The sequence below is a fragment of the Chelonoidis abingdonii genome, chromosome 3 (genome assembly GCF_003597395.2).
Source record: "Chelonoidis abingdonii isolate Lonesome George chromosome 3, CheloAbing_2.0, whole genome shotgun sequence".
In the NCBI taxonomy this organism is placed as follows: domain Eukaryota; kingdom Metazoa; phylum Chordata; order Testudines; family Testudinidae; genus Chelonoidis; species Chelonoidis abingdonii.
This window is the reverse complement of record NC_133771.1, coordinates 59,326,240-59,350,639: the sequence shown is the minus strand read 5'-3', so window position 1 is coordinate 59,350,639 and position 24,400 is coordinate 59,326,240. Positions and strand designations below refer to the sequence as shown.

At 40.8% G+C, this 24,400-nt stretch overlaps 1 protein-coding gene across 43 annotated transcripts in view; it reads right to left on the bottom strand.

The window, feature by feature from the left end:
* The window catches only part of RIMS1 (regulating synaptic membrane exocytosis 1), a 537,317-nt gene that overhangs the window by 272,842 nt on the left and 240,075 nt on the right, over positions 1-24,400 (bottom strand). For 42 of the 43 annotated variants that reach the window (XM_075063753.1, XM_075063758.1, XM_075063781.1 and 39 more), the window contains exons 3-4: positions 20,801-21,141; positions 3,360-4,231 (exon numbers count right to left, since the gene is read on the bottom strand). In XM_075063753.1, coding sequence (XP_074919854.1) covers positions 3,360-4,231; positions 20,801-21,141 — 1,213 coding nt within the window. Of the gene's footprint in view, positions 1-3,359; positions 4,232-20,800; positions 21,142-23,970; positions 24,126-24,400 lie in introns of those variants that run through there. The other variant, XM_075063770.1, reaches the window with a different exon arrangement.

The following is a 24,400-nucleotide window of genomic DNA, read 5'->3' as shown; positions in this document are numbered from 1 at the left end:
TTTGCCTTTAAAACCAGACACTTTTCTGATCAGACCTCAGAAAGGTTCCTGCAGTGTTGCTGGCCTGGTCTCGCATAGCCAGGGAGTTCGGGGGTTCCTTCTTGCCGGCGCTCGTTTTGATGGTTTTGAGCGTACCCCGGTTTTGAACCCGCCCCAACGAAGAACGGACATTTGTCTGCTCACTGAGCAAGTATCTCTCTGATTATTTGAGACCGTACCTAGCTCTGTCTGGATGAGGCTTGCTGCTTTTACCTCCCTGCTGCTTCCTTCGCGGCTGTAGACGATCCCCTCTGTTGAAACTCTCTATACTATTTATTGTATTATTTAGCTGCTTGGCTCTGTTTCCCCAGCACCAGACTTAAGAAACCTTGGTCGTGTGTCTTATAAACCTCTCTTAAACTCCGCAGCACTTTGCTGCTAAAAATGAAAGTCCTGTGACCTGCTGCTAAGTGTGGCCCTCTCCTGGCGACTACAGGCTTGCAGCTCCCCCGCCCTCACTGCTGCTAGAGGGTGCGCCTCTTAGAATTAGGTGTCTTAGTCTAGATAAGTTTATATTCATTTTGCATAACCGTGTTACAGTGTAGGTTGTAAGAGAATTGTTGATGTATTGTAGTTCTGGTAAGTTAGGTTTAAAAAATTGTGTGCATTGTGTTGTACTTGCTAATTGTGTAGTCTTGGTTAAAGGTAGATCATAGATCAGTGATTTTGCTGTTGTTTCTGTAATACGCTTGTGGTTAAGTCTGTCTTCCTGCCTTCTACTCCCCCCACCCGAGTGCTCCAGTCACTCTCATACCACTCCAGGCTCTCTGGTGTTTAAACCTGCAGCCTGCCTGCCTCTTTGTGTCTCCTGAAGTCTGTGAATCTCCCTCTGCTACTCTGCTCACCTGCCTCCTCTTCCACCATGCCCCCGATCTCATTCCCTCTACCCCTGCCTCTCTACTCTCTCTCTCTCGTTTTTAATCCTCCTTCCTCAGTGGGTTCACCCGCTCCTATTGCTTCCCCCAAACCTCACATTGTATTGACTGAAGTCTAGCATAAAACCTTGGTTACCCTTTGTGTCTCCTGCTAACTAGCATCCTCACATTTACATTTATACCACTGTGACACATTTTTCCCTAAAGGTTGTTACTCTTTTACCAGCATTTTTCCAGTAACTGTATGCTGGCCTAAGTGCTGCATGTGACACACCCTTTACTATAGCAATTGTAGCTTCCTGTTTATATTTATACGTTCAGTGTTAATTGGTTACCAACTGTTTGTACCCCACTGATATTTTATGCTCACTGATTGAAACCCCCTGTTACTATTTGCTAAAGAACCCCTCCCAATTGGCTACCATAATAAACCCATACCCCTCACTATTGAATTTTCCCTGTTTTTTGCATTTTCTTAATAAAGTTTATTTTGCACCTCACCTGTGTGGTAATTGCTCCCCAAGATCCCATATACCTGCTGGCAGGGACATAGATGAGCTCTAAGGTTAGCACATATTTTAAGGTACCATTCAAGAATATATGCTACTATTGCTAAACTAGCTGCTTGACCATTTTTTTAGCTGTGATACTGAGTGCCTTTCCCAGATCTGAAGAAGAACTCTGTGTAGCTCAAAAGCTTATCTCTCACCAACAGAAGTTGGTCCAATAAAATATACCACCTCACCCACCTTGTTTCTCTAATATCCTGGGACCGACATGGCTACAACAACATTACAATGCTTGTCCTATTTTTCCAGAAGTTATAAAATTTAATGCATAATTACAATTTTAATTTTTTTCCTGTATATAATACTTTACATAATCCTTCCTTCTTTACTTAATGTGGGAAAAAAGGTAACTAAAACCACATATTCCCAAAGATATAGCTTCTAAACATATATGCCATGATAAAATTAGCCTGCAGATTTTCTTTAACTCCTGTTCGAGACTGGGACATTGGGGAAAATATGATCTATAACTGATTAAAAAGGCAAATGGCAAGTATTTAATACAGAAAACCAAATGGCATTATGAAAGGTGAAGGATGGAGGGGTGTCCTGATTTATCTCCATAAGATGAGCATGTGAGGGATATCAGAAGGAAAAGCGTGTCAGGTAAACACACACAAACAGAGGTAGAGATTAACACATTGGAATCAAGCATGTGTTCAGGAAACAAAGTCAAGACAATCCATTGACATTGTAACTGTAAAATACCCACAGGAGCTTCAAAATGACAAAAACAAATAATTAAGCAGTCTAAAAAGCCAAATACTACCTCTAGAGCAGGGGTTCTCAAACTGGGGGTCGGGACCCCTCAGGGGGTCACAAGGTTATTAGATGGGCGGTCACGAGCTGTCAGCCTCCACCCCAAACTGTGCTTTGCCTCCAGCATTTATAATGGTATTAAATATATTTAAAAGTGCTTTAATTTATAAGGAGGGGTTAGACTCAGAGGCTTGCTATGTGAAAGGGGTCACCAGTACAAAAGTTTGGGAACCACTGCTCTAGAGGTCCTCACAGAGTCCCATTAATGCCATTTAAAGATAAGTTGTGGTAACAATGAGATAGAGTCAGCACTTTGTCACAGCCTTTTCCAATTATTCCTACTACTATGAGTTCACCATTCATATATTTCTACTTGTGTTAATTTTTTAATCAAGCAGAAACACTTTATTAAAAAGCACAAAATGTACTGCTTATTAGTGCTCAGTGTTACCATAAATTGATAAAGGAAAATTGAAATCACAGGATGAAAATATTTATTGTTTAGTTCTGGAGCATATTCACTAAAGAGACAAAATTTGGCAAACCCCTTATTTCTCCCCCAAATAATATGTCCACCCATAAATATTTTATGACTTTCGACAGTGTATTATGGCAGATTCTTGATATTTTATTAAAGTTAATAGAGTTTTGTTTATTTTTATTCTGAGATTAACCAAGATGTTTTGTGAAGATCTCACATTTTATTATGATGAGTTCTGAATGTTTGTGGAACTAATTTTTCAAGCCATTTGTTCCATTCACTGAAAACCATTTCACATTTTGAAAAAAATCAGATAAAGTAGTAAGTAAAGGGGAACAGAAACCGCAGAGAAGAATATAAACCAAAAGCCCTCAGCATGTAATTGTTACATGAAAGAGGAGAGGGAAAGAGGGACAAAAACCACTAGCTGATGTTACGTTTCGACTATCTCAACTCAGAATGCAAAAGAAAAAAAGTTATACACCCAATTCAATGAGTATATTCAACTTCTGCCAGGTGAAAATGCTATGGAAAAAAAAAGTAAGGGGGAAACAAGAGAAAGATGAAGGTGACAGCAGAATATGTACAAAATGTTTTTCACACACAACATATGTATAATATATGTAAAGCTCTTACCTTTTTCACTAACACTTTCACTTTCTATTTCCACATCTTCACAGCTAGTATATTCTGGTGTTGATGCCCCTTCTTCTTCTGAGCTACTGACCGACATCTGCCTTTTCTTTCCACCTCTTTTTGATCTATGAGGCTTTGGAGGGGATGGACGCACTGATTCTGATTGATCAGAACTAAGGGAATCATTCCTTAGCATGGTCTCCATTTTCTCCCGCTTTGCTTTTCGCATGAGAATAGCAGAGCTAGGATCAAGGCGACTTTGTTTTTTAAAGGAATCACGGTTCTTGGATTCTAGGTGTTCTGTAGGAACTGGACTATGTCTGGGAGTTGGTGGACTATGATTAGCTAATTGTTTAGAAACAGAAATTCTTACATCACCTGGTCTTTCTATAGAGTATGATCTCTGAGTTTCCATAAGAGATTTTCTTTCCTGAGTTCCCTGTAATTGTGAGCGTTTTCGTAATTTATTCTCAGGTACCTCTGCTTCCTCCACTTCTGTATGTGCCAAAGCTACATCACTGTGTCTTCTTTCATGCCGTGCTTTAGAAACTTTTGCATGCATACGCATCTGTTGTTCCTCAGGATGTGGCTTCACAGGATACCTTGCCAGATTTGGGTCACTCCTATACCGAGTGTGATACTCATCTTCTTTCCTTTGTTTTTCCTCATCAGCCACCTTGCCTTCCTTAGGTTTTTCTGGCAAGTCTGGGTAGTCCTGTGACCTTCCTTTCTCCAGTCTTCTACTTTCATGCCTTTCTTTATGTTCCCTGTCATCTGCTTGTCCTTGTTGAAGTGAAGACTTTGGCACACGTTTACGCTCACTTTTTAGACCTACTTTTCCATTTTGTTCTGAAATCAACGCTGTCTTCTTCCTATCATGGAAAGAAGTAAAACAGTGTGACAAATCTAACAATAAAAAAGCAAACAGTGGAGCCAAAGGGTACTTAGTCTGTCTAAACTGGAGTTTAGAAAAAGCTAAGTAAACTGTGGAAAAAAAAAACATAGCAAGATACTTCACCTACTAACAACTTGTTTTTTCAACATTGTTTTCTTCCCTTTCCAAGAAGAAATTATTTCCAGAGTGAAAACTACCAAGTTTTACATTCTGTAACCTATAACTGATGCATAAACTCATAAAGAATGTTACTATAACATGGTTGAACAAACAAAGCAATCATTTACAAGAAAAATAAAAACTATTTACAAAAAAAATAAAATAATGCATCATTGCTGGAATTGCAGCAGGATAAGAGAGTGGTGGCATATTTTTCTTACCTGTTTTTTAAGTCAGCAGCTGTGGGGCATGGTCTGGCATGACCACTGATCCATATCCCATTTCAAGCACATCAGCATTATATATGTAAACACCATGAAATGGGAGATCTTTCACATATGCAGTGACATAAAGAGAATATGTATATGTGAAGAAGTACAACGGAAGGAGTCTATCCAGAGATAATATTTGATCTGTCTTGCTTTATTTTACTTAACCCTAAAGAAAACAAGTACCCATTTCACATAAATCTACAGATTAAGAAAATCAAAATAGGCCTTTTGGATTAGTGGAATTCCCATTTTTGGAAATGGGAAAGTACAACACATTTTAATGCATTACTTTATATAGCCCAAATGTACAACAATGAAACTACCTGAAAATTATGCTTTTTTATTTCAGGATATTTCAATCCTAGTCCTTCTTCATTTGGCAAACAGGAGTTGGATTTCTGATTCAAACGTATTTCTTCTCGGATTTCCCAATCTTTGTCCACAATCATAATGGATTTACCATTTTTTTTGTACCCAGGATGCATACTTTGGAAAACATTTTGGAAAGTCTATATCTGAAAAGTCTATGTGAATATTCAATAAATCTGTCCAGGGACCACCATCTCAAGAAGAGGAAAGAACTAGTATAAGACTGTGGCCAATGGCAGACACTATTATGGGAGTCCCGTGCTTTCCCTTCATGTGATGGGTCAGGACGCCACCTCTTTCCCCTATTCTTGGGCTTCCTGCCCTCTCTCCCCTTGGACTGTGTTTCTCTTGGTCCTCTGCACCTGGGGATTCCCTCTGCTCTGCTTGAGCAGAGTTTCCCTTCCCCTGGTACTCTGATCTTCTGGTCAACAACAGGACTCCTCCAAACTACAGTCAGCTCTCCTGCCATCTGACTGAAGCAGGGCTTTTTATTAAGTCTCTGGTGGGGCTTTAATTGGCTCCAGGTGCTCTAATTAACCTGTAGTAACCTCTCCTCAGTCCACAGGGAATAAGGCTCTGATCATCCTGGGGCTTATATACTTCAGATCTATCACTCTCCTACTGCCCTCTGTCCCTGCTGTATCACAAGACATAGCATGCTTGAAGGGAATGATGATCAGAATGATTTATGATATAGTATACATATGGCACTCAAAATATTCATGATGCTTTATAGGTATATAATAAAAGAGAATATAAACTCTACAAGACAGGTACCCGCATGTCTCATTCCGCAATCCTTACTTGCATCTAGTAACACTTATGACAAATAGTCCCACTGACCTCTTCCAAGTTTTAACAGGATAACTCAGACACAAACACTGGAAGAAAGGCAACATTTTAAAATGTCATAACCTTTAGCAATTTAGTCCTATTATATTCCCATCTGCTGCCTTTCTTTCTATGTATTTTTCTCTTATTAGAAAGTGTAAATTATATATAAATCATACGATTCATATCTTTACTAACTTCTCCCCTTTTTTCTTCCTCTCAATCTACTATGTTCACCAACTGCTTTACAGTCCAATTATATATGATGTTCAACACCCTACTTCATTCCTCTTCCTGACACTAACTCCCATATAATCCTCTCATCTTCCCTCACTGCTTACCATATGACAATTATCTCTCCCCTTAGCAGATAAGCAGGTCTTAGAATGTTGGTTCAGCAGACATCAGAAAAGAAAGTATTGTTCCCACTGCCCCCTCCCCCATCTTAAATCTTGATGGGGAGAGTTGGGATCAGGGAACAGGCACAGCTAGGAGGTTATACAGGGGCTTCTCCCCTAAATGGCTGGGTGGATACCCTTGCAAGGACTAGTGGCCTAGCCTGCTACATCTCTATAGTCCTCTTCAGAGACCTCAAGGCCCACTTTCACACCCCAGCTCCACTCCACTGTTGCTACTGTCTCTCTATGCATGTGTATTGAGATAACATCTCCAGCTGTAGGGTCTTCAAAAAAACATAAAAAGCTGGTATGACTAGACAGCAGAAGTCTTCTTGGAAGCAGAGGTATTTGGAGGTAAACAACAGAATTGCCGTCATCCCCAAGGAGCACTTATTAATTGAATCAATGTTTAAAAGCATGTAAGAATAGATCTGCTATGATCATTTGGATCTGGATGGATTACTCCAATTGTGAGTCCAGTTGGTAGAAAATGGGTGACATTCATAAAACATTACAATAACTTGTAACAATTAATGCTGATAGAAACAGGTACAAAAGGGAGACTGAAAGACCGGATTAGTTCAAACAAAAAGGGCTACAAATGTAACAAGGACTGTGACAAGCTTGTGATGAACAGAGAATGAAGCATGAAACTGGAAATAAATGGACCAAAAGTGGTATGTCAGAAATTAGATCTAACTAGTGGACATGATAACAAAGGGATGGCCTACTCCCTCTATCATCTCCTTTTGGGGGCCCCTAAAAAGAGACACTGGGGACCAAAAGGGCAGAACAGACTCCTGGGGCATTCCCTAGAGAAAGGTTGACAGGCCTCTACCTTGCTGCATTATTTGGTTAGCTTTGATCATCAGGACATTTAGACCAGTGCACTGATGAGGATACCTGACCAACAGCACTGGACCAACAACGAACTGGATACACACAAAATGCCACTGTCATTCCCACTATCTTCCTCCTGTCTTATCACTTTCTCTCTCGATCTTGAGACCAACAATACAGCATGACACAAGCAAAATAACATGAGACTACCCATCCCGATCTGCCCAATCTGACAAAAATCAGTGAAGATCGCTGACCAGATGAGTGAGACAACATCCTGGACTAGGAAAGCAAGCCAGTATCCAGAGCAACAGCTATTATGACTGGTGAACTGTCAGCCCAGAGCAGCCATCTGTGACTGACCGCCTTGTATCCTAAGAACTTAAACAAAAAGCCTGTTTATCCCCACCTTTACTCTCCTATCTTTTCTCCCTTCTCTTTTGTGTCTGTCCATTTTGTCAAAAGCAGGAAAAGTAATCACCATCCATAGAGGTCAACTCATACTTAAACAACAGAACTAACCTTTCCCCCCCCCATTAAGAAGAATTACTTGATGAAATAAGAGACTCTAACCTATATCCTCCCTTTGAAAAAGGGATGCTGCTCAGTTTTGATTGTTTGTTTTGCATAACCATTGAATTTCAGTTTCAAAACGCTTTATGCTTTGTTTTCAATTCTTTTTCACTCCTTTTTCATTTGTGTATCCTCATCAATATATTTCCAAACACTGGCATACATTTTCTAGTATATTTGCCCTGGAACTAAGGAGGTCAATATCTCTGTATTCAAAATCCCAAACCCCGCTTAACTGTTTAATGTTATACAGTGAGTAACAATATCATATTAAAAACTTTTACTTTCTGGGCCCTTTTATTCCATCAAAATTAACATATATATGGTGTCCCTGGGTGGGCTTCACATATCCCCTTCTCCCTGCCCCCCCATCACAAATTGTGGACTTGTCATTGCCCCTCCAAACCAAAAATTGTAGGTACACATTTTTCCTAGTCTACACTGTGTAATTGGCATCAAAAGGATTAATAATATGAAAATCTGGATACATCTGTTGTATGCTGCTGCTATTATCTACTTTACACAAAATTTATTTTAAAATCCTTGAATATGTTAAGCTTGCAAAACAAAGATAACTTTCTTGTTTTAAACTTATTAGTTTGTTTAACCTTTCAACAAATACATTGTTCTGATTTTGTTTTTTGTTTACTTCGTGGTTTGTTGTTTCTGTGATTAGTAATAACTGATTGTTTAATGTAAAGGCTTTTTACAAAAAGCAAAATTAAAAATGAAGTGTTTTGAACCATTCAAGGTTAAGTTGCCATAACAGACTAAAACATTATGGTTTTACCCCCTTGTTAACAAAGTGCCTGTTTAAAGGCTGCTTCTGCCTAAACTGTGAATTGAGTGTCAAAGCACCTGAACTAACGGCTGTTGCAGCACCAATTTTTTGTAACTGTTTTATTTTTGGCAATGTGTTATTTGCATTTTTGGGTTGATTTTTTGTGTTTTTGTTTTGGGAGAGAGCACAGAACTAGTGTTGCAGGTTAGATTCCCATCAAGAACTAAATTGCCACCATGGCCATATTGTTTTCATAAATAGTGGTGAAACAGGTGGGCAAGATTTGCAATGGACTAACAATTCCTGTGAAATGTTACCATCTTTGTATGTTACAAATGGCTCATAAAAGAAAAAGTGGTTCCAGGAACACTAACTTCCTGCTAGCTTCCTGCTTCTTTTTATCAAAAAGTAATAAACGTGGCTAAAAATTCCATAAATTATAAAAAAAAAAGTAAGCAAGGATAAATACTTGTGCATAGAATTGTCATAGTTGGTATAAATGTGCAACTTAAAATGTTTAAGCAGGAAAAAAAAGTGAGGAGTTCCCTCACACACACACACTCACTTTTACTCATTCTGGGCTTACAGCCAAAAAAGTGTTAAGAGCTGGTTTCTAAACATCCTTAGGAACATAAAAATAACTGCAGTTTGGCATTTGGTTTATCTATAAATGAAGTGATTTGTAAGGTCTTAGCTTTGTTAACAACTGGAAGGACTAACTGTAATTTTTGCAACACCTAACTAAATAAGATTTGTGAATCTTAATCTGGGACACAGAACTTGCAAACCTTAAAATAATAGCTCAATGCATCTTTTTTGTTCTATATGCTTAAAATTAAATAAGCGTTTTGTTTTCTAAATGTCATTTATGAACTAATCTAATACTAAGTGCATTTGTCCCTTAGGAGAGAGGATGTTGTGCAGAGGCCTAAACTCTTAAGTTGTCCAAGAGAACAGAAAGTCCAACTCAGCCAATTACACAAATTTTGTTTATGAAAGTCAGCAAATGTTGAAGATAATCAACTGCTACAAACTGAATTGTTAAGGTTAAAAACTATGATGAGGGTCTTCAAGGCTCCTGGTAAAGTCAAGAGTTTAATATGACAATGAGCTAAAAGATTCTAGAAATGGGAGGAAATGTTTATAGTTGAAATCACCAAAATGTGTTTTCATCAGTTAATGTTTATAGGCTGCGGCTTCCATCCCTTCTTGGACATTGTTTATCTGAGGCCAGGTCTACACTGCAACTTTAAATCGGTTTAATGGCCGATATACTGATTTAACGCTGTACCCGTTCACACGACGTCGTCATTAATATCGAGTTAAACGGCTCCTTAAATCGATTTCGGAACTCCTCCCAGACGAGAGGAGTAGCGCTAAATTCGAAAGTGATAACATCGGATAGGGTTCGTGTTGGCGGAAATTTGACATATTGCCTCTAGAGTTCGCAAGTTGACATGAGCGTCTGGTCCGTCAATCCGAATCGGAGCGGAGTGCGCAACAGGAAAAGCCCCGAGACCTTTAGAATGACATTTCCTGCTTTCACGTGTCCAGCTGATAGCAGGTGGCGATGCAGTTCAAAATGCAAAGTGTTCGCATTGAACCTTACGGAGATGACTAGATCTGATCGCTGCATGTGAGACAGATCTGTTTTATCAGAGCTCCGTTAAGAAACAGGAAATGCAAAAGCGTTTGAAAAAAAACTCCAGATAACAGGGTGCGTGCAACTGTAAGGAAGCCAAGACTCAAATGGATGCTCATGGAGGAGGGAGGGGCATGAGGATCACACAGTACCAGTCGCACAGAGTCTCTGAAAACTATTGCATTCTTGGCTGAGCGCCCAGGTGAGCTTAATACACGGTGTCTTGCGTGTTCACGGAACAGCCTCGTTCAGTCTATTCCCCCCCCCAGCATGTGAAAGGAAGTAAAAATAAATAATCCTTGGAGTACTGTAAATGTCACCCTCTTGTGTATGAATGCTGCTGGCAGAGGGATAGCGAGGTGTTGACAACGTCAGGATACCGTTTGTGATCAGGGTCCATGATTGCTGTGCTATGTGCGTTTGCTCAATGCACTCGCGGGAAAAAGGCGCCAAAGGTTCTGCTGCCTTCACAAGGGAGGTGAGGCTGTACCCAGCCACCGGGGCAAGTTTTCTGCCCATCAGGCACTGTGCTCTCACCTGGAAGTGGGAATATGGGATAGCTGAGGAAAGCTACCCACAGTGCACCGTCCTGAAAATCGATGGTAGCTTTGGACATGGACGCAAACAAATCGATTCGTGATCCCACTGTGGACGCGCTAAACCGATTTTATTAGATCTGTTTTGTAATATCGGTTTAAGCTAATTCGAAATAATCGTGCAGTGTAGACGTACCCTCAGGGTCACGGAATAGGAGCAAGGGGGCACAGGGACTGGAAGGATCAAGTTTACTAGCATGACTGCCACCCTCCCCCACCCCTCGCTATCTGGTCTGGGATCCACGTTGACACCCTTTGACTTTTGTTGTCTTAATCCTGAGAGATATCCTGAAAAGACTGAGTCAGAGAGGGGACCCATATGACATCACGACCTCCAACACTTTTAGCTAATCCTGAAGGACACCTGGGATGTGAGACTTGGGCTTCTGCCGTTCATCCCCTTCCTCATGTGTCATGTTTCTTCCCCACCCTATTTCTTTTCTTTCTTAACTCTCTCCTGTTGCCTTTTTTTTTTTAATAAGAGTCAGACTTAACTGGCCAAGAAAACTCCATCTTTTGTAATACTGCTGAGAGCCTGTGACAAGAGTGACAGTTAAAAGCAATGCATTGAATAACCCGATACTGGTATAAGTTTGCCAGGTCTCAGAGTGCCTGATAAGACCATGTGCTAGATCCACGTTTCTCCAGCAATGAGACTGCAAGTGAGAGTCAGCACCAAACACAGAAGCTAACATTTCTCTTTGCTATTCATTTTCTTTCCCCTTTTGTGTGTGTGTTATCTTAAATGAAACTGGACAGGACTTCAACAAGAGCTCCGGACTATCTCAACTAATCCTTTTTCTGTTTCCCAAAAAGGACAGTTTTTACCACCTCTCATAACAACACAAAAGCTGTCAAACATGGGGGTTTCCTAGTAAAATCTTTCTGCAGTTAAAGGGTAAGGATATAAAAGATATTGTTAAAATGAAAGATTTACTTAATATTTTAGATTTAAAATCCTCAAATCCTTCCTTTTTTGTATCTTTAATAAAGAGTTTAAAAGATTTTAAATGATCCTCGTTACAGTAGGAATAAGACTGTAGGAATTAACTGTTAATGCTGTAACAGTAAACAAGGTTTTCATTAACATCTTGTTCTTTGTTATGCCTGAGACACTCCTTTTCAGCACAACAAACCTTTAAACTTTGTAACAGTTTCCTACTACTCTATTATAGTGCAACTCTCCATAGCTATATCCACACTGGAATAAGATTTTTTTTATCTGAGCATTTTGTTTAGTGTACATCAGTGTTTCTCAAACTGGGGTCGACACTTGTGTAGGGAAAGCCCCTGGTGGGTCAGGTTGGTTTGTTTACCTGCCCTGTCCGCAGGTCCGGTCGATCGCGGCTCCCACTGGCCATGGTTCACCACTCCAGGCCAATGGGGGCTGCTGGAAGCGGCAGCCAGTAAGTCCCTCAGCCCACGCTGCTTCCAGCAGTTCCCATTGGCCTGGAGCAGCAGTGAGATCCCTACACAAGCAGCGATCTCCAGTTTGAGAAACACTGGAGTAGGCTGTCTAGCTATAACTATAATTCAAATGTAATTGTTGCTTATTAAATGAACAGGTGTTGAATGTGTCTCCCAAAAGACACACATACATCTACTCAAGGAGAAGAGCAGCAAAGATGCGCAGTCCAATAACACAGACGTAGAAAAGTCACAAAAAGGGCTCAAGAGGATTGTGGTTCTGGTGCTAAGAAGTATGACATACTATTGAACAGGAAATAGTCAGAGGTAGAGTGACCTGCTGTTACAATTATATTAGCTATGCTTTGGATTCTCAGATTTTCTCTGTCTTCAGTGAAACCAGCCATTCTAGCTCAAAGCGTTCAAAATGATAACATGAAGCATTAAAAGTAGCCAGGTCTTTAGCTGTCTACTGCTCTGAGACCTTCCCTGAGAACATCAAATTCAAGATACTTGTAGAGTGTGTTAGACTGTGTCTAGCATTTCTGAGATGATAGGCAAAATCAGAGCCGCCAAGTAGCAACAAAGAGCTATTTTAACAGGGATCATTTTTAATACATATATTTGTATGACACAATGCGTAGAGGGATGATATAATAATACCTACATCTTGAGAAGGAGCTGTAGCCATCAGAGTTGGCATGGCAGAACTGACAGTCCCCACCGACCTATGCAGTGGCAGATTAGCCATCATGCCAACAAGGCCCATGCCCAAGGTCGCTGGCCAACGGGGGGCCCCTGCACCCTGACACGGTCTGCCCACCCAGCACTCCTGCCAGGGAGCGGTGCAAGCCCCTGCGCCCTAACCCCACTCCCCAGCAGGAGTACCAGGCGGGGGGACTGCAGGTGGAAGGAGCGGGAGGGGCCCCACTTGCTGTGGCCCAGGGCCCAACAAACCCCTAATCCGCATCTGGACCTATGGCAGCCTATCCTAGTAAAAGTGTTTGCTATCACCTAATGTCAGTGCTTTTGACAAGAAGTGGCACAGTTCAGTGGAGCTCAGGTCATAAATGTCATCGAGTTACTTTTAAATCTCAGACAAGATAACTCCTACTGTTCACTAGTTGTAGCCATTTAGTCAAAGATTCCAAAGTCTGTGTTTGTCTCCATCCACTGGCTCTCTGCTATTCATAAGATATGAAGTAGTATTACATACAGATTTTGGAAACATACATTTGGGACGGACATTATTTACTTTCTGTGAAACTATGATTGGATCATGTCAGACATCCCAATTCTGTGCCAATAAAACATTTCTACCACAATACACCACCTTGCATTCTGTACCTACTATATTCCACCACAAAATTATTTCAGAAATTTTAATTTTTAAAAACTGTATTGGTATTATTCTTTCTATCCCTCAACTTACAAAGCCAAGCTTACCCAGTATCACAAGTCCAGTCATCCAGATGTTCCAAGGGAGAGGAGAATACCAAACATTACTCTGGCAGAATTTATTTTGTTTGGCAGCTGTCTGAAGCTACTCAGTTTTGGAATGTCAAAAGTAGTTCCAGTGAAAACAGGGTATAGGGTAAAAGTGTAGGGGATAGAATCAAAGGTGCATGACCAATACAACATAGAGAGCACAACTGCATGTGTATCACACAGTGCGTGATATATAAGCAAACTGCAAGAATTCTTTTATAAGTTCTGTCTCTTAAAAACTGCTATAAGTATTTCTACAAAGTCTAGAAGACCAACAACAATCAGTATATTCCAGCATTTCAGCGTAATGCTCCTGGAAAATAAAGACATTTTAGAAGGGTATTGAAAATATTGAAAGGGGAAAACAATCAATGGGCAAACGTGTGACTATTGTAAGTGGCAGGGCCAGTGCAAGGAAGTTTTGTGCCCTAGGCAAAACTTCCACCTTGTGCACTCCCCAGCCCTGCGGCAGCTCCGCCCTGAAGCGCGCCCCCATGGCAGCTTCTCCCCCTGCCCTGAGCCTCCCCCCCTGGGAGCCGTGCGGCACCGCCCCACCCCAGCTCACCTCTGCTCCAGAAGCCCTGCTGTCGTGCCCGTCGCCGGGCTTGTGCCATGTGCGCTAAGCAAAGCTGCGGAGCTCTGCCCAGCTGCCGGCGCCACCACCGGCAATTAGAAGAATCGCATGGGATGTAGCGGCCGCTGCACTGGGAGGGAGAGGGAGTCTGAGCTGCCAGCAGGCAACCCAGGGGTTCCCCTGGGTCAGTGCGCCGCGGCAGCCCAAATCCCTGGGCTGGCTGCCGGTGGCAGCGCGCTGACCCAGGGGAATCCCTGGGCTGGCTGCCGGCGGTGGCGCACTGACGCAGGGGAACACCTGGGCCGGCTGCCAGCGGCTCCGACTCCCTCTCTCTCCCAGTGCAGCAGCAGCTGAAACACTTTAAAAAAAAATTGGGGGCACCTCTTTTTGGCACCCCCAAATCTTGGTGCCCCAGGCAACCACTTAGTTGGCCTAAATGGTAGCAGCAGCCCTGGAACTGTGCAATTAATGTAACAACCAGGGGCGACTCTAGGTATTTTGCCACCCCAAGCATGGCAGGCAGGCTGCCTTAGATAGCTTGCCAGCAGGAGGTCCCCGGTCCCGCGAATTCCGCAGCAGCCTGCGGGAGGTCCGCCGAAACCACGGGACCAGCAGACCCTCTGCAGGCAAGCTACCAAAGGCAACCTGCTTGCCGCTCTTGCGGCAACTGGCAGAGCGCCCCCTGTGATTTGCCGCCCCAGGCACGTGTTTGGCGTGCTGGTGCCTGGAGCCGCCCCTGGTAACAACCTTACTACTGGCCAGATAAAGAGATGTCTCAGGAGTGAGCAAAATAGAAAGGGAACATATAGTACTTTGTTACTGTATTCATGCCTCTCAGCTGAGATAGGGTTGATTTCAGTGCCATGAAGCAGATTGTTGTTCATTGTTGGGGAGAATTTGATGTTACAAGGTAAGGTAGGATGTTGTCTGTCTGTTTATCCTACATACAAGTTCTTATCAGTTAGTGCTTATGAGTGCTCATACTTTTAAACCAAGGTAGACCCAGCTATATGCAGGCAACTTCCAGAAGCCCAATCTTGGTCACCCTGAAGTAGGGTTGCCAAAATCATATTTAAAAAATACGGGACAGACCTCAATTATCTCCAATCTTGAATTGAAGCTGTGGGGTCAAGTCCCTTTTTCCCTCTCCCATGCTTCCTAGGGTTTCTCTTTCTTCAGCTCTAGATGCTGCAGAGAACCCAGGGCCTCAGTGTTCAGGTTCTGCATGGGAGCCAGGAGCCAAGTTGGAGGTTGCAGTTGCTGGTCTTTGCCTGCTGCAGTGCTGTGTGCCCTGTTGGGGATGTTGGAAGAGACTTTGCGAGTGGGGAGGCTATACCCCAAGAGTACTGACCACCTTCCCAGACAGAGTCCCTTCCTGACGCTCTTCCTTCTGCACAGCTCAAGGGCACGCAACCCCATCCACATGCCTGACAGACAGACAGAGCTTGTGCAGGGAAACCAAATGGGGCCATGCTCAAGGGCTCGATTTAGTAAGGGGCCCTGTGCATAAGGGGGCTATCATAGCTTCCTACTCAGATTTGAACCTTAGTGTTCATAGACTCATAGACTCATAGGTCAGAAGGGACCAATATGATCATCTAGTCTGACCTCCTGCACAAGGCAGGCCACAAAACCCTACCCATACACATTTATAACAACCCCTAACCCATGACTGAGTTATTGAAATCCTCAAATTGTGTATTTGATAGACCTCAAGTCTGCTAAGAATATCCACCATCAACGACTCCAATCCCACGCTGCAGAGGAAGGCGAAAAATCCCAGCCGTCTGCAATGCCCCTGAGAAAATCTTCGCCTGCCAAATATGGCATCAGTACGGCTGTGGTCTAGCTCAAGCTTACAGTCACCCAGAAAGAATCTGCTCCAGATGTGGTAGTTACATCCATCCAACATCCCTTCAACAAGTAGCCACTGAGCTAGTATCTTGATCTGGCCGATCACCTAACGTCTTTGTCAAGATATACCCAAATAAAACTATCCATCATTGAGACTTGAGTGGTATTTTTTATTTAGACTTTTTTTTTTTTTTTTTTTTATTTTATTTTATTTTTTTTTTTTTTTATTTTTTTTTTTTTGTTCTTTTTTATTTTTTTTTTTTTTCTTTAGTGTTTTTTTTTTTTTTTTTTTTTTTTTGTTTTTGTCTGTTTTTTTTTTTATTTTTTTTTTATTTTTCTATTTATTTTTGTTTTTCTTTTTATTTGTTTTTTTAGTTTTTTTTTTTGTTTTTTTCTTTTCTTTTTTGTTTTTATTTTTTTTTTTTTTTTTTTTTTTTTCTTTATTTTTTTTTTGATTTTTTCTTTTTTGAGTTTTGTATTCCATTTTTTTATCTTTTTTTTTATTTGCCAATTTTTCCTTCGTTTTTACATCCCTCCATAGATACTTCTAAGCTTAATCTAAAGCCAGATAAGTCTTTTGCCCCCTCGGAAGCTGTTCCAGAACTTCACTCCCCTAATGGTTTAGAAACCTGTCTAATTCAAGTCTAAACTTCCTAATATCCAGTTTGTACCCATTCGTCCTTGTGCCTACATTTAGTACTAAACTAAATAATTCCTCCCTCTCCCTAACGTTATCCCCCTGATATATTATATAGAGCAAGCATATCCCCCCGCCAGCCTCCTTTTGCCGCTAAACAAGCCCAAGCTCTTTGAGTCTCCTTTCATAAGGCAGATTTTCCATTCCTCGGATCATCCTATAGCCCGTCTCTGAACCTGTTCCAGTTTGAATTCATCCTTCTTAAACATTATGGACACCAGAACGCACACAATATTCCAGGTGGGTCTCACCAGTGCCGTATATAACGGCACTAACACCTCCTTCTCCTTGCTGGAAATACCTCGCCTGATCATCCTAAAACCGCCATTTGCTTTTTAACAGCCATATCACATTGGCAGCTCATAGTCACCTGCTATCAACCAATACCCCAAGGTCCTTCTACTCCTCCGTCACTTCCAAACTGATGCGTCCCAACGTATATCTAAAATTCTTATTATTAATCCCTAAGTGCATGACCTTGCACTTTTCAATTATATTTCATCCTATTACTATTTACTCCAGTTACAAGGTGGTCCAGATCTTCCTGAATAGTATCCGGTCCTTCCCGTGTTAGCAATACCCCCAGCTTCGTGCATCCACAAACTTTATTAGCACATTCCCGCTCTTTGTGCCAAGTCAGTAACAAAAGGTTAAATAAATCGGTCCCAAAACGATCCTTGAGGGACTCCCATAACCTCCTTCCAGCCTGACAATTCACCTCTCAGTACGACCGCTGGAGTCTCCCCTTTAACCATTCCTTATCCACCTTACAACTTCATATTCATCCCCATCTTTTCCAATTTAACTAACAGTTCCCCATGCGAACTGTGTCAAACGCCTACTGAAATCGAGGTAAATTAGATCTACCGCATTCCTTTGTCTAAGTAATCCGTCACTTCTCAAAGAGAAGAGACAGTTGGTTTGGCACGATCTACCTTTAGTAAATCCATGTTGCAATTCTGCCCAATTACCATTGACCTCAATGTCCTAACTACTTCTCCCTTAAAATTTTTCCAAGACCTTACAACACTACAGACGTCAAGCTAACAGCCATATAATTACCGATATCATCTTTATTCCCTTTCCTTAAAAATGGATACTACGTTAGCAATTCTCCAGTCGTACGGTACAACCCCTGAGTTACCGATTGCTTAAAAATTACTCTCGCTAACGGGCTCGCAATTTCACGCGCATTCCTTAATATCCGGGATGGAGATTGTCCTCCTCCGATTTTGTCCCATCAACTGTTCAAGTTGGCCTCTACCTGAGATTCGAAATATCCACCTCCATATCCACATTCTCTTTATCATCCCCATCACCCTAAACTCCTCACTAGTCTATAAAAGACCGAGGCAAAATACTATTTAAGATATTGGCATGCCTAGGTTATCCTTAACTCCGTTCCATCTCCAGTGTATAGCGCCCCACTTCCTTCTTCTTTGTTTTCTCTATTTTGTGGCTTAGAACCTTTACTATTGGTATTGATTCCCTTTGCAAGGTCATTCTACGCGTTTAGCCTTCCTCACTTATCCCTAACAATGTTCTGACCTCACTAAGGTAGCTTCCCTTGTCAATCCCGCCTTTCTTCCCACTCCCTTGAAAGCTTTCTGCCTTTTTCCTAATCCCTCTTCTGAGTGCTTGCTCATCCAGTTTGGCTCACAACTCCTGCCAATGGTTTTTTTCCCCTTTCTTGGGATGCAGGCTTCCGACAGTTTCCGCAGCTGCGACTAAAGTAATTCCAGCCTCCTCCGCATTTAAATCCACAAATTCCTCCGTCCAACCACTTCCCTAACTAATTTCCTTAACTCTTTAAAATAGCCCTCGAGAAGTCGAAAACACTAACCCAGATCTACGTTTGTTATCCTTCCATCTAATTGAATGAATCAGCTCATGATCACTCGAACCAAGGTTCCTCTACCATCATTTTCTACGAGTCCTCACTACTCACTAAAACCAAATCTAAAGCATCCCCTCTCGTAGGTACTTCAACTACTTGATAAGAAATCCGTCTGATCACATCCAAAAAAATCTGACCCCTATTATTCTGCAAGCCATCGTCATATCTGAAAGCTAGCATGAACCCCTAAGCTTAATTACAGACTTAGATCTGATCTCGCTGCCACCACCAAGAAATTTTCCAGTGTCTTGGCTCACTCCGGTCTCCCAAAACTCTCCCTGGGGACCCCAAGACCAGAGGCTTGAGTCTTACCACAAAGGGAAATAAACTATTCCCCCCACCTCTCTCCACCCAGAATTTCCTCTCTGGGCTAACCTGAGAGTTACTATGCAACCTCTTTACATCACAATACCAAGAAGCATGTCTCCTCTCTTCCACAAAGAGACAAACCCAAAATACAAGGAAACAGAAAAGATTCATCTCTCTTCCCCTTACTCTCCCTCCCCCAATTTCCTGTGCTGCGAGAATTCACCCTCCGTTGGCCTAACACAAAGAGAATTTCCCTCCCTGTCGTTCCTTAGCCACCCAGAGAGAAAACTCAAACAAGTCTTAAAAAGAAAGCTTTATAAAAAAGAAAGAAAAAACACATGAACAGATCTCTCATCAAGTTGACAATAACACAGGGCTTTGCTTAAAAGAAAAAATATGAATAAACAGCCTATTCAAAAAGAAACAATTAAACATTCCAGCAAACTACACACATGTAAATACAGAAAAACAATAACAGCCATTGTTTTTCTACTTTGTACTTACAACTTTGAAACTGAAGATTAGAACTTACAGATAGAAAGATCCCCCATAGCTGAGAGCCAGACAAAAGACACAGACCCAAATATTCCCTCCCTCAGCTTTGAAAAATCCTGTTTCCTGATTGGTCCTCTGGTCAGGTGTTTGGTTCTCTTTGTTAACCCTTTACAGGTGAAAGAAACATTAACCCTTAGCTATCTATTTATGACAGGGGCGAACACTCATGGGTGCATCTTTCTACTCCCCTCCTGATCCCGGCCTTGAGCATGTCCCTGTCTGCTTTCCCTGTGCAGCACTGAAGGGCCAGAGTCGGGAGGGGAGTGGAAGATGCATCCCTGAGTACGGACGGGTCCCTTGCTATTGAAATACAGGATAAAAGGCATCCTGTACTGATTTAGTACAGGACAGGCCATCTTCTATTTAGATAAGGGACGTTCCTTGTAATACAGGACTGCAAGCAGCTTAGCAACCCTCCCCTGAGCAGCCACCAGGGAAAGGTGCTTCCATTGCAATCCTTGCAGGTTTCCAGCCAGGCACCCTACTGCCACAGAACAAAGGCTTCCCCACTGGTTGCCCTATCTCCTTCTAGTTAGCTTCCAAAAGAGCAGCAGCAGATTCATCACACTGCTCTCAGCTGACCTGTTTCGGTTCAGCAGATTCATGACAGTACACATATAACCAAAGAATACCACACCATTAATTTACTAAGTTAAATACTATAAGTTGTTTATGGGTGGCCTTATTCTCACTTGCAAATAAACACATATATTTAGACGTAATTACAGTTTATCTTACATGTGTAAGCAACCTATTTTTAATACTGTTGTGTTATTTAAATTATTACAAAGTAACTTCTGATGACTGGTAAGATTACGAAAGACATAGCAAGTGTGAGCACATCAAACAGAATCCCCAGTCTTTTTCTTTTTTATTACTTCACCAGTGACTGATTTACTAATTATAAAAAATACAGTTCTGAGTCAGGTCAGTTTTTGGTATAACAACTTCGAAAGGGTCCTTTTAATTACGAAATGGCTTTAAGACCCTCTGTGAACACAAAGCAAACCAACCATCAGTCTGATTTTGCAAACATGGTATTTATTCCTAGTAAGTCAAAAGTGCAACTGTCTTACTATATTTTTAAACTTCACTTGCATAGAGTTCACTGCATATTCCAGATAGTGCTTTCCTTAGTGAATTTTTGCACTTTCCTGGTCAATAAACATAGTTGACCTTTGATCTTGAGTGCATAAAGCAAATGAGGGACAGATGTAATCTCCCAGAAATACATTATTGTGCAACGCTGCTTAACTAGCAGTTCAGATGCTATGGATGTGTAAAGACAAATTAGGAAGTATTACCTCTCTCTTGGAGGTTCACTTCTAGACCTTGATGAAGCTTGCTTTTGTTCCAGGCCCATAGCTTGCTGTGATAATTCTGCTCCTTTCCTCCTGTCAGACTGCACACTAGAAGAGATTTCCTGTGATGAGGCAGCTGCTGTACTTAAGGGAGTCTGAGATCTGGAACGCTCCTGAAGCTTTGCTTTCTTTTCTCTAGGTGCATCAGAACTTCCACCAGTAGCTGTATCACTCAGTGCTCCATCCTGACTGCTTGGCGGCTGTGGACCACTTCCAAAAAACCACGCTCCAGACTTTGTTAAGATTTCTTGTTGCTTTCGACATAAATTGCATACCCACATAACCTAGTTGAAGATAAAAAGATCTGTGTAAGTATTCTCTAAACTCTAATATATTTCCTTGTTTTATAAGTCTTCATACATAGTATTTTTTTAATTGGATGAAGTTTGTGCTCATGACAGTGCTCATGGTATGCTCACAAAAGTGTGAATCACTCTACTACTAGGGCCAAGCATACTGCAGGCAGGTGCTTCCACAATGTTCTGTCAGTATATCTCAATCTTAATCTGTTACCTCAGTGCTGGGCCTCTTTTGAGTAAAGACTGACAAAATGGTATGGAGGGGTTATGCAGGTTGTTGGTGTTTAGTAGATTTTTTTAGTGCGGACAAACATTAGAATGGGATTATCAAACTAATGTTCACTAGTGACATGACCTGAAATGAACTTGAACTTGGGATTGTAAAACTCAAGCCAGTTAACTTCTCCCTTCCAATCGATACTATGAACTATTAAAGAAATACATATTGTTACAGAATTTCTCCTTAATATTTTCTTCCCACATAACAATGTCAAATCTCAGGCAGTTTTTCAAAATGAATTAATTACATATTGTGAATACTTTCAACTACACCAAACACAACTACTTACCAATGTTGTACACTCCAGGCCTAAAGAAATATACTGATATGTAACTAGATACAATAATGAAATGAAAAATTGTGTACAGTATTTTAAGAAACCAGAAAAATCTTCCTTATTAGCTAAAGATCAAACATCTGCATCATTGAGAGATGACTATGTGCTAGATCTCTCAGTTACATCTAAAAAAAGCCCAAGCGTTCCAGTTTCTGGTGGTCACCATTAAACTGTGTACATATATGGGTTACTTTTTCCACTGCAGCACTGGAAAACCACAGCACACATAATAAGGCCTTTTTCTAAGCATAGGTGTTCAGGGCCACCCAGAGGATTCAGGGGGCCTGGGGTCTTCGGCGATGGAGGCCCCTGCTTCGGTGGTGGGGGGGTCCTTCCGCTTCGAGACCCACCACCGAATTACCCATGAAGACCCGGCACAGTGAAGGACCCTGCTCCAGGGGCCCCGAAAAACTCTCGTGGGGCCAGGGGCCTGGGGCAAATTGCCCTACTCGCCTCCCCCTCTGGGTGGCCCTGTAGGTGTTTTACAGGGAATGAGGGCCAGCAGGTACTGTGAGAAAAGATGGTAAGAGAAAAATGCGAGCTGAATGGGGAAAGTAAAGTGAATACAAATTTTAAAAACCCCACAATAATTAGGGAAAGAAGAGGATACTTTGAAGAAAGAAGACTCATGTGGAAAAGGGGAGAATAGGGAAGAGAGACAATTTCATCAGACATAGAAAGAAAAAAGGGGAAAAGAAATTATGGAAACCAATAATAGAAGCAAAAAAGAAAAGTTATGCAAGTTTAATAACAGCTAGAATAGAACCATAAATGAAGTTGTGAAACAAGAAAAAAAAGAAAGTGAAAAATATTTTTCAAATATTGTCTGTGTGTAAAAGTACAGATACACCACACAATATTTAACATAAAAAGGATCTGAAGAAACCATAATTTTTCAGGAAAAACTGCAGAACAGAACAGAGTTTTGGCTGTGACAATACCAAGAACTGAAGAAAAGTTCTTTGCATACCAGCAACAAAGGCATTTCATATAGCACAAAGAAAAACAATCTTCAGACATTTTATTCAGTAAGCATAATTCAGATTTGTTAAAAGGATCCTAAAATGGGTTAACACATTAGATCATAAAGAATACATCAGAACTTACAAATGGTATACAAGTTCTACCCAAGTTGACTAAAATGTCAGGAAAAAAATCCTTTTTATCCATAGCCATATCTATAATGTGCCTGTATCCAACAGCAGAAATAGGCTATTTTTTTCCCTTTCGAGGAAGATATTAAAATATTTTTAATTGCTCTACTTCAAAAAAGAATCTAATCAAAGGTTACAATTACTGCAGCAGTGGTGCAGACATATACTGTGTTAAAAATAGAAACAATCTTCCACAGGTAATAGGAATGGCAGCTTCTCCTTTAAAACAAATGGTAGACATTTTAAAAACCTGCTTTTGATATTATAATGTCCTACTTTCTTCACCTGGGATATTTTGATTTTGAAACAGAGGAACTGAATAAGTATGTGGTCATGCAAAATAAGTTTAAAATGTAGACTAGATTAACCAGGAAGAAACATTTTAAAATGTGTATATAAACTTGAATGTGATGGCTAACCAGTCAGGCAGTAGCGACCTGGTAATAAATATATATATATGTCTCATTCGCTTGCTCTCAGGTGTATATAGTCATTAGCTAAAAGCTATTAAATCAATAGCTATTAAATCAATAGCTCACAGAAAGGTTTAAAAAGCTGTTGTGAGTTGTGAGTGATATGAGTTCTTTTAATTAAAATTCAAAACAAGTTATTTTGTAGATAACTAGAATAAGCCGGAAATTATAATCAAATTCTCAAACATACACATTTTAAAATGTGAAACTGGTAACTCTGTCAACAATATCATTCACAATTTCTTATATATACAACCTAAGTGTACCTATAAGATCAAAAGATATGCAATAAACTTTTTCCTGTGAATTTACTAACAAACTTACCCAATCTCCTTTTACTTTGTTATTGCAAATATTTGTTATGGACAAAATTATTCAACCTAAACAATTGGTAGTAGTTAAGGCAGAAGCAGACATCGAAATAAATACAGGATACAAAAGAGAGAAGTACTAGATGTGAAATTACAATAGAACATATCCCCACACCAGTCTTTCAACACTACAGCATGGATATAACATACACATCAAGCACTACAGATTATATATGTAGGAAATCTGCATTATACTCACAAAGAAGCTACACTACATCTCTGTTTAGGATTCTCTTCAGGACTTAGCTATATTAAATGCTATGTTTGCCTTGAGCTATATTCAGTCCAAAGGGAAAAATGACAAAAGCTTTTCTTTAAGAAGGAAATAAAAAAATTGAGGTGACATAACAGTTTCAGTAAGAAAGCTGTTTATTGAAAAACATTTTTAGAGAAGTATGTGAAGCAAGCAGTCTAGCAGCATGCGGGAATTATATCCTGATTGAATATTCTGGGACGTGTTCCAAACCAATCTAAACTAAAGAGGTCTGTGTAATAACTTATCTTAACAATCCACAGATGTTAGGCAACCAAACACACACTCTGATGAAGGATTACAGTGCTCTAATGTGGCTTCTGGACCTCCATGTGATGGATCAGGAAAATGAAGTAAGATAGATAATTTTATTCTG